Source organism: Mandrillus leucophaeus, unplaced genomic scaffold (genome assembly GCF_000951045.1).
Source record: "Mandrillus leucophaeus isolate KB7577 unplaced genomic scaffold, Mleu.le_1.0 Scaffold41, whole genome shotgun sequence".
In the NCBI taxonomy this organism is placed as follows: Eukaryota; Metazoa; Chordata; class Mammalia; order Primates; family Cercopithecidae; genus Mandrillus; species Mandrillus leucophaeus.
The window spans coordinates 5,471,351-5,481,796 of NW_012104365.1; the positions used below are offsets into that span (position 1 = coordinate 5,471,351).

General features: G+C 58.4%; 1 protein-coding gene across 1 annotated transcript in view; it reads right to left on the bottom strand.

The window, feature by feature from the left end:
* Nucleotides 1–10,446, bottom strand: part of KCNQ2 (potassium channel, voltage gated KQT-like subfamily Q, member 2) — a 62,743-nt gene that overhangs the window by 26,404 nt on the left and 25,893 nt on the right. The window contains exons 7-10 of the mRNA XM_011992433.1: nucleotides 10,286–10,411; nucleotides 6,135–6,245; nucleotides 5,257–5,352; nucleotides 886–980 (exon numbers count right to left, since the gene is read on the bottom strand). Coding sequence (XP_011847823.1) covers nucleotides 886–980; nucleotides 5,257–5,352; nucleotides 6,135–6,245; nucleotides 10,286–10,411 — 428 coding nt within the window. The remainder of the gene's footprint in view (nucleotides 1–885; nucleotides 981–5,256; nucleotides 5,353–6,134; nucleotides 6,246–10,285; nucleotides 10,412–10,446) is intronic.

The following is a 10,446-nucleotide window of genomic DNA, read 5'->3' on the forward strand; positions in this document are numbered from 1 at the left end:
CACAGGGAAGGCCCCAGGGAACAGAAACCCCCTAGGAGCAGGTGAGGAGGGCGCCTGAGCTGGGAAGTCCCCGGGCTCAGTTCCCCACGTCAGAGCAGAGGGCAGGCGGGCGGGCGGGCAGGGTGGTGCCCACATAGACGGACTGGAGGGGTCAGGCCCACGTGGACCAGGAGAAAGGCCCTTGGAACCCCTCATCTCAGACCTTAATTTAAGCAAGAGCTAGGCACCGAAAATCCCAACTGGCTGCCACCTGCCCTTTTGTAAAACAAAACAACACGGGAAAGCTGCCCTCTGACCACACAGGCTCACAGGACCTGCTGGCACTGCCTCGACTGGCACTTTTTAGGCCCCCTTCTCTGCTGCCCGAGGGGCTCCAAGGTTGTCTGTGTGCTCTGTCCTGTTGGGGGACACCTGGGACCCCCAGGATAATTTGAGTCTCCTGGTCCGAAAGCCTCACTGTGAGCCGGGGTTACTTTCCTGCCCCCCACGCAGGAGCCCTAGGTCCTTGCTGGGGGACGGGGTCACAGTGCTGGTTCCACTCATGAAGCCTGGGCACCTCGAGCTGCTGGTCCAGAGCAGCCCGGGGAGAGCTGCCAAGCTCCCTGGGGAGCGTCCTTGCAACGCACACAACACAGCATGACCCATGGCCAGGACGATAAAGCAACGGGGGAGGAAATGAAAGTGAAAAGAAAGCCGCAGCTCTAACACAAAGGGCAGAATCAACGCCTCGAAATAAACCACACACAGAACTCCTTTGTGAAAAATACATACATTTTAAAGAAAGAAAATCAATCAAAATAATGAACAACAAAAAGTGGGGTTTAAGAACAAATGGAAAACAAAAAACGAAACAGATGCGTGGTGGCAGGTGCCCGGCGGTGGTACCTGTACATGGGCACGGTGACCGTGCGCTCGTAGTACTGCCACGTGGAGTGCAGATCTGTGCGCGAGAGGTTGGTGGCGTAGAATCTCCAGGCCGACTGCGGAGGGAGAGACGAGGCGGTTGTCAAGGGGCAGGTGGTGAGGGGTGCGCCCAGGAGGGCCAGGCATGGAGGGAATGGGGCAGAGAGGACCTGGGACTCCCATGCTGTCAGCCCGGCACTCAGGACTCTGGGCCAGCAGGCCGGGCCCCAGTGCTGCATCAGCCCCACAGCCTCAGTTTACCCCCTGCCGGACAGACAGGCAAGACCGCGTGTCAGACGGTGGGGCCTGAAGGAGGGGAGCGGTCAGGGCTTGACTCAGGGCCCTCAGATAGTTCGCAGGGAGGCTGCGTTCTTTCCTTTCCACGACTCTCGCCTGGCCCCTGGCGGTTATCACCTGTCCTGGGTGTTAACGTTCCTGCCCTCCCTGTTGGGCCCTGGGCAACCTGAGGCGCTGGGGGTATGGGTAGGGCCAGGGACCCCAACCTCCATCCTCCCAGGGCGGGGACTCAGCCCGGCTCGGAGCATGAGCCTGTGGGTTAGACTGAACCTTGCCTGGCTGGATTTCCATTCTCTATGCCTTTGTTTCGTTTTGCGGTGCTGAAATAGACACATCCTAAAGTTCACCATTTTAGCCATTTTAAAGTGTGCGCTTCAGTGGCACCTGCACACGCAGTGCTGCGTGACCACTGCCCCTATCTAACTCCACACTTCTTCGTCGCCCCCAAAGAAACCCCCTACTACCCCCCACGTCCAGCAGGCACTCCTGGTTCCCTGGTCCCCCAGGCCCTGGCCACAGCCAGGGTGTACGGGGCTGCACGGCCTTCCCTGTCCGGCTCCCATCGCCGAGCGTGGCGTCCCCGAGGCCCATCCTCGTCGCAGCAAGGGGCAGCGCCCGCTCCCCCTCATGGGAGGATCACATGGATAAATCATATTCCGTTCATCCATTAATAGACATTTCAGCTGTGTCCACTTTTTGGTTCCTATGAGTGGTGCTGCTGTGACATTTGTGTGCACGTGTTGGTTGAAGGTCTGTAGAACGGCTGGACTACGGGGTAACCCCACGTTTCCGAACTTTCTGAGAAATAACAAACCGCTTTCCCGGGTGGCCGCATCGTTCCATTCCTACCAGCAGGGGGCCCAGTTTCCACACGTCCTACACTTGGTTTCCCATTGGTTAACACGTCAGCCACCCTGGCCAGGCGCGAGGCTCGCCGCACCTTGGAGGCTGAGGCAGGTGGATCGTCTGAGCCCAGGCGTTCAAGATCAGCCTGGGAAACGGCAAAACGCTGCCGCTCCTTTAAAAAAAAAAAAATTAGGCCGGGCGCAGTGGCTCAAGCCTGTAATCCCAGCACTTTGGGAGGCCGAGACGGGCGGATCACCAGGTCAGGAGATCGAGACCATCCCGGCTAACACAGTGAAACCCCGTCTCTACTAAAAATATTTTAAAAATTAGCTGGGCGAGGTGGCGGGCGCCTGTAGTCCCAGCTCCTCGGGAGGCTGAGGCAGGAGAATGGCGTGAACCCGGGAGGCGGAGCTTGCAGTGAGCCGTGATCCGGCCACTGCACTCCAGCCTGGGCGACAGAGCGAGACTCCGTCTCAAAAAAATAAAAAAATAAAATAAAATAAAAAATTAGCCAGGTATGGCGGCGCACCCCACAAGGAATTCCTTGTCAGGACTGCAGCAATCCAGACGAGATGCTGTAGGAGGAACACTGGCCCAGCAGCAGCATCTCCACCAGTGAACAGACGCCAACTCTGGTTTTCAGCCTCCAGAGCCAGTGAACTCTGTTTCCAAGCAGCTTATGTGAACTTCTCAGCCCGGGAGAGCTTCCCTGCCCCTCCACCTCCGGCACACGGGCAGCTCGCCACACTGGTTCATCTCTGGATGAGAGCGCCCCACCCTCCGGCCACAGTGGTTCATCTCTGGTTATAATCCTTTCTTCTAATTCCCAAACACATTGGACACGTTTCGAGGGATTTTTTCTGTTTTTTGTTTTGTTGTTTTTTTGGTCGACAGAATCTACTCCAGGTGAAGATGCTGTGAACAGTGTTGAAATGACAAGAAGGGTTCAGGACGTTAAATAAACTTAGTTGGTAAAGCAGTGGCAGTGTCTGGGAGGGCTGACTGCGAGGCTGAAAGCAGTTCCACTGTGGGTAAAATGCTATCCAACAGCATCGCATGCCACAGAGAACTCTTTCGTGAAAGGAAGAGTGAATCGGTGCGGCAAACCTCATTCTTGCCTTATTTTAAGAAATCGCCACAACCACCCCAGCCTTCAGCAGCCCCACCTCATCAGCAGTGGCCACTGGCATCGAGGTGAGACCCTCTGCCGGCACAAAGATTACAACTCGCGGAAGGCTCAGGTGATTGTTAGTATATTTTAGCAACTAAGTATTTGTAAGTGAAGGTACGTGCAGTGTTTTACTGGTTTTTAGACATAATGCTACTGCACACTTAGGCTACAGCATGGTGTAAACATAACTTTTTTTTGAGACGGAGTCTCACGCTGTTGCCCAGGCTGGAGTGCAATGGCACGATCTTGGCTCACTGCAACCTCCGTCTCCCGGGTTCAAGCGATTCTGCTGCCTCAGCCTCCTCAGTAGCTGGGATTACTGGCATGAGCCACCATGCTTGGCTAATTTTTTTGTTATTTTTAGTAGAGATGGGGTTTCACCATGTTGGCCAGGCTGGTCTCAAACTCCTGACCTCAAGAGATCTGCCCACCTTGGCCTCCCAAAGTGCTGGGATTACAGGTGGGAGCCACGGTGCCCAGCCTGTAAACATAACTTCCACATGCACTGGGAAACCCCGAAATTCATGTGACTCACTTTATTGCCGTATCTCTATTGCAGTGGTCTGGAACCATGGCTGCAGGACCTCTGAGGTGTGCCTGTGGAGAGGCCCAACGGGGCTCTGGAAATGTGCACCAGCTGCTGTTAAGAGTGACCTTCGAGGGGAGCAGGGTGCACGGGACCCTGGGTGCTCAGGTGCTGCCTTTTCTGGCACTGTTTTAACCTTTTCACCACATGTACGTGGTCATTTTTTAAACCATCAATAGTGGAGTGAGATTTGGGGGCATTTTTGTTCTTCTTTATAATCTTTTGCATGAAAATAAATGGCTGTTTGTAGTTTTTATAGTGGAAGATAAATACACACCTTAAGGTGGGCTGGGCCCAGAATTTCTCCAAGACCACGAGAGGCACATCCCCTGCTGTTGCCACCGACACTCCATGGCTTGTGGCCATGTCTCCAGTCTCTGCGTCTGGTCACACTGCTTTCCCCTCCTCTGTGTCAAATCTCCTTCTTATAAGGATGCATGTCATTGCATTTAGGGCCCACCTGGTGTAACCCAGGCTTATTTCCATCTCAAGATCTGCTGTCTGAGACAGGAGAGAGCCTATAGCCACATCCAGCTGGCAGGGACCTGATCAGTTCTGAGGGTCCAGTGGATGGAAGACTTTGGGGAGGAACTGTAAGAATGGCTGGTCCCAAGGGGGTCCTGCTGTCTGTCCATATTTTCTTTTTTTTTATTTTTTATTTTTTTGAGATGGAGTCTCACTCTGTTGCCAGTTGGAGTACTGTGGCGTGATCTCCGCTCACTGCAACCTCCGCCTCCCTGGTTCAAGCGATTCTCCTGCTTCAGCCTCCTGAGTAGCTGGGACTACAGGTGCACGCCACCACACCCGGCTAATTTTTGTATTTTTAGGAGAGACGGGGTTCACCATGTTGGCCAGGATGGTCTTGATTTCCTGACCTTGTGATCTTACCACCTCAGCCTCCCAAAGTGCTGGGATTACAGGCGTGAGCCACTGTGCCCAGCCATTGTCTGTCCATATTTTCAAGGTGGCTCAGGAATTACTTGTGGATGCCAGAGTGGTCACTGCACCCTACCTACCCCCAAATGGTGGGACGGGGCTGGGTGGGGTCCGGGCAGGCATCATCGGGGCCTAGAGCCAGCATCAGGGGTCAGACGGGGTCAGGCACTGACTCACTGCAGCATGTAGGCTCTGGGAGCCTCAGCCCTGCAGCTTCCAAATGGGTGCACTCGCCTCCCAGGGTGCGGTGGAGAGGACCTGATGGCTGGGCCCCAGCGCCCACACAACGCTAGGGCCACCCCAGCAGCATCTTCACAAAAACCACCCTGTGCAGCCTCAGGGGTCGGAGCCATTTCTCAACACACACACTCGCATCCTGGCTCCTTCCACATATTCCCGCAGAGGGTGAGGGCTGTGGCCCCATCCGCAGATAAGGCGATGCCAAGACCCTGGCGGCTTCTACTCCTGGACAAGGTGGGACCAGGACGAGGGCTGTGCTGGTCCCCAGGGGACTCACCTGGATCAAGCCTGCAGCTGGGTTCCGCCTCTTCTCAAAGTGCTTCTGCCGGTGCTGCTCCTGAACCTTCAGGGCAAAGCCAGACCCCAAGATGCCCTGCAATTTGTCAGGGTCAGGCCACATCCCAGGGACCCCCACAACCCAATTCATCAGGGTCAGACCACGCCCCGGGAACCCATGTCTCCCACCTTCATCAGGGTCAGACCCGTCTCCACTGATCCATACCTCCCCCACCTTCATCAGGGTCAGACTGCATCCAGGGACCCGCGTCCCCACAATCCATCAGCACCAAGAGGAAAGAACCCACTGGCTTGCAGGAGACATGGCGGGGCCCACACTGAACTCAGGGTGGCCTCTCCTTCCCTTCCACCCAGAAGAGTCTGCACACCCATCTTGAAGGGCACACAGTGAAGGAACCACCGCGGCCAGCCTCTCGCCGTGCACCAGCTGCCCTGCCCTGCCCTGGGGCAACAAAGGTTGGCAGGGCCCCTCCACCTTCCTCTGAACTGGGTGGGCCTCACTGCCTGGAGACCCACGAGGGAGCTGTGTCACCAGCCGCCCTGCCCCTGGTCACAAGGACGTCCTGCTGGGCCCCACTCAGACTAAGAGGGGCCACCAGTGACTAACAGAGCCCCTGAAGCTACAGCCACAGCCCTGGGCATGCTCCTGCTAGGGCTGGGGAACCCCCCACTCCAGTCCTCGGGGAATAAGGCCTCTGACCCTGAGCTGCCACCTCCAGCTCCTGGGGGCTGTGGACCTGCTGGGAGCTGCTCCTGCCCCAGGTCCCACCCAGGGAACTGTGCCCAGGGGCCTGTGGTCACCTGGGGAGCCTACAAGACCTCGTCCCCCTCCAAGGCAGGCAGGGCAGCTGGACTTACTGCAGGAAGTGCGAAGAAGGAGACACCGATGAGGGTGAAGGTTGCCGCCAGGAGCCTGCCGTTCCAGGTCTGCGGGTACTTGTCCCCGTAGCCAATGGTGGTCAGCGTGATCTGTGGGACCGCAGGCTCCGGTCACATGAAGGGCCTGCTCACACCCCTGAGGGCAGGCTAGACGCCCGCAGGCAGCTCAGGGCTTGGGCTGGGACAGATGTGGTACCACTCCCATGTCACCACCCACACAGGGGCCCAGTGAGGCCAGGGTTGGGGTCGGCCGCCCTTCATCCCCAGAGCCCTCTCTCCTCTTCCCCTACAGGCCAGAAGCAGGGTCCAGCCAAAGGCTGTGTCCCCATCTCACATCGAGAACCAGAGGCCCAGTGACGTGACTCCCACGAGGCTCGGCTAGGACGGCAGCCCCCGCCCATCCCCGCCGGGTGGAGAGTGCAGCTGGGGAGGAGGGAGTGCCGAGAGGGACCCAGAGGAACAGGCGGGGCGTGCAGGGGGCTCGCTGAGCCTGACCTGAGCTGAGGCCAGAGGAGGGGGTTGGCGGGAGGAGGCCACGATGAGAGGCGGGGGAGTGGTCCCCATCGGGCCATGGCGGGGTGGCTGCTCCTGGAGCAGGGACCCCAGGGGTTGTGTTTAGAGTTTCTCTAGGGGTGGTGGGCAAGGGGGCGGTCGGGCCAGGTTGGGCCTCCCCAGGGGTCCCAGAGAGCCCAGGAGCCCCCAGCTCGGAGCCTGGGTGAGGGAAAGCAAAGGACGGACACGTCTCCAAGCAGCTCTGACAAGAGACGCCCGTGCCGGGGCCGAGGAAGGCGGGGCAGGTGCCCTGCACTCAGTGCTGGACATGTGGGGGCCGCAGCCCACCCCCCCTTGCCAGAACCGCACGCACCACAAGCCAGGGGGCTCAGGACAACCGCACAGAGGCTTGGACGAGAAGGTGGGCCCGGGACAGGCCCTGGGAGGGCAGGGTCTTAGACAAACAGAGGGAGGGATCGAGGCCTGAGCACAGACAGCGGGGCCGGGAAGGGGAGACCTCTCCCCAGGACCCGCAGCCCCACCCCGGGGAGTTTACCCCAGGCTCTGAGGACGCCGCTGTGTGGTCTGAGGACAGGGTGGGCCGGCAGGGCCACGCCCGCTCCACACTGAAGGAAGCCGCGGCCTGGCGCGAAGCAGCACCAGCACTTGGGGGCCTCGGCTGCCGCCACCATGCGGAGTGCACAGAAGGCTCTGGGAAGGAGGCTGCCACATGGAGTGGGCGGGAGGTTGGGCGAGGCCTGGACCCAGAAACCTCTCCTGGGGAGACCAAGCCAGGACCTCAGCCCTCTACACAATTTCTTTACCAAAGGAGGCATTTTTTTTTTTGGTTTGGTTTTTGTTTTTTATTTTGAGACAGAGTCTCGCTCTGTCCCCCAGGCTGGAGTGCAGTGGCGCGATCTCGGCTCACTGCAAGCTCCGCCTCCCGGGTTCATGCCATTCTCCTGCCTCAGCCTCCCAACTAGCTGGGACTACGGGTGCCCTCCACCACGCCTGGCTAATTTTTTGTATTTTTAGTAGAGATGGGGTTTCACCGTGTTAGCCAGGATGGTCTTAATCTCCTGACCTCGTGATCCGCCCGCCTTGACCTCCCAAAGTGCTGGGATTACAGGCGTGAGCCACCGCGCCCGGCCAAGAGGCATGTTTTGGAAGACATGAAACAGTGACTATTGACATTCTCAACTCAACCACATGACAGCAAGGGCTGAGGGGGAAGGCAGAAAACCAAGAGGGAGAGGATGGGGACTGAGACGGAGATAGAGACAGAGAGATGGAGACAGAGAGATAGAGAGATAGAGGCAGAGAGACAGAGGCAGACATAGAGACAGACAGACAGAGAGATATGGGCCTGGCACGGTGGCTCACACCTGTTATCCCAGCACTTTGGGAGGCCAAGGCCGGTGGATCGCTTGAGCCCAGGAGTTCAAGACCAGCCTGGCCAACATGGTGAAACCCTGTCTCTACTAAAAATACAAAAATTAGCCAGGTGTGGTGGTGCACACCTGTAATCCCAGCTACTCAGGAGGGTGAGGCAGGAGAATCACTTGAGCCCGGGAGGTTGAGTCTGCAGTGAGCTTTGACTGCACCACTGCACTCCAGCCTGGATGATAGAGGAAGATCCTGCCTCAAAAAAAAAAAAAAAAAAAAAAAGAGAGAGAGAGAGAGAGAGATGGCAGAGAGATGGGCGGGGCAGCGAGACATGGACCCTAGCTAGAATGTTGTGGGGGACAGGGGAGTCGAAAGAAGCCAGAGAATCCCAGAGCAGCTTCCAAGCCCGGGTCCCACTGAGGGCCAGGTCTGTGAAAGGGGGCCAGGCCCTCCACCCTCGCCAGGGGGGTCACATGGATGGGACACTGTCACACACAGCTCTCCGAAAATTTCTGCCCCTGAAATGTTCCCAGCTGCCATCCGACCTGCTCCTTCAAAGTAGGCGCCAACTCAAGGGAAAGAAAGCTGGAGGCCTGGCAGATGGGGCCTGGCCTGCCGGGGAGGTGAGGGCGGGATTCCCCCCACACTGGTGAGGACCCCCAAAGGCTGCAAGAAAGGGAAATTGGGGGTAGATCTCATCCTATCCCAGTAGGAAGCACACAGTTAGTGTGTTTGAATCAGAAATCCCAGCATCTCTATTTGCTGCTTAAGACTAATCAGGTAAACCCCAAAGAAAAACACAGAAGCAGCCACAGCCGCGGCAGAGGGACCCAGCGGGGAGGGCACCGTGACCACAGAGCGGGGCTGTATTCTCACCATAAGGCTTAGGAACTGTCTGACATTTAAAAATATACACAAGCATTACTCAGAAAAAACACCCAAATAAAAACCCCAATTCAATCGTAAAGATAAGAAGACTTGCCCACAAAAGGCCTGGGGGATGGGCTTGTCCCCACTGAAAGCCCGAGGGCCTGGCAGTCACAGCTCAGGATGCCCTGGGCCTCACGCTGACCCTACGGTGGGGCCTGAACCACACGATGGCTCAGTGAGTCCAGGTCGTCTGCCTGGTCCACAGCCTGGGCCCCGGGGCACGCTCAGCTCTCAACTCCCACCCAAGCCCTGCCTGGGAAGACAGTGCCTGGGTCTCATGCAATTAATAACTTCAGATCAGCTGCATCCAGCTTAGGCACCAGGTGGAGCTGCCCACACCTTTCCCGCAGGGCTGAGCCCACTCAGCCAGCGTGTGCGGGGCTGGGCCTGGGGTCTGCTCTCAGCCTCCCAGGAGACCACAGACCCCGCCCCTGCGCACCACCAGCCTGAGGGTGTCTGTGGCCCCAGGTGAGGAGGAGCCCGGGGCCCAGATCTGTTCAGACCTGATCAGAGTGGGGCCTGCGGAGCCACCTGGTCTCCAAAAACACAGGGCCTCGGAGATCCCACGTCCACCCTGCTCCAGGGGGTCCTTCAGAAGGCTTCCAGGAACCCTCTCGACAGGGGCGACTTGCTCCGAGAGAAGCCCGGCCACAGCACAGGGACAGGTGGCCAAGAAAGTGGGCTGGGGTCCCGGCAGCAGGGAGGCCAGGGAGGGGGTGACCAGTAGAGGGGCCACAGACCCACAGGCTCCAGACCACCCTGGACAGACAGGCTGGAAGCTGAGCTGGGGCCAGAGGATCGGCTGCCCTTCAAATTCTCTCCTCTCTCACCCTGAGGGGCAGGGCCAGGGGTGGGGGCCAGGAACAGGAAGGCCCAGGACAGTGGCAGCCAGCCATGGGCACAGAGGGCAAAGCCTCCCACTCACCCACCCCCACAGCCACCAGGTCACGGGGTTGGTCCCTGGACCAGGGTTGCCCAGGACAGATCTCCTAGAGACGCCTCTTCTCCCCCTTCCCCCAACGATCAGGACACAGAGCAGGTGTAGGATCACTCAGGAGGAAGGATGATGCCCACCGCAGCTGAGCTCAGGCTCCCTGGGGCCCAGCCCTCCCCACCTGCTCCCCTGCCAGCGTGGCAACCGCCACCCCGCCTCAACCACGAGCCATCATGACCACGGGCGGCCAGCAGGTGGCCCCAAAGAGATGTATGGAGCCGGCTCAGCCAGCGACAGTCTGGTCCCAGCACAGTGACAAGGGCACGTCCTCAGTTGGTGGGCAGGTGGGAGAGCAGGGAAAGGGAAAGCCACAATGACCACAACTCACCAGGCCCCACCAGAGTGCATCTGCGTAGGTGTCAAAGTGGTCGTTCTCCCCCTTCTCTGCCAAGTACACCAGGAACGACGCCAGGATGAGACAGAGGAAGCCGATGTACCAGGCAGTGACCAGCTCCTGAGAGGTAGAAGGTACCACCATCGTCACCACCA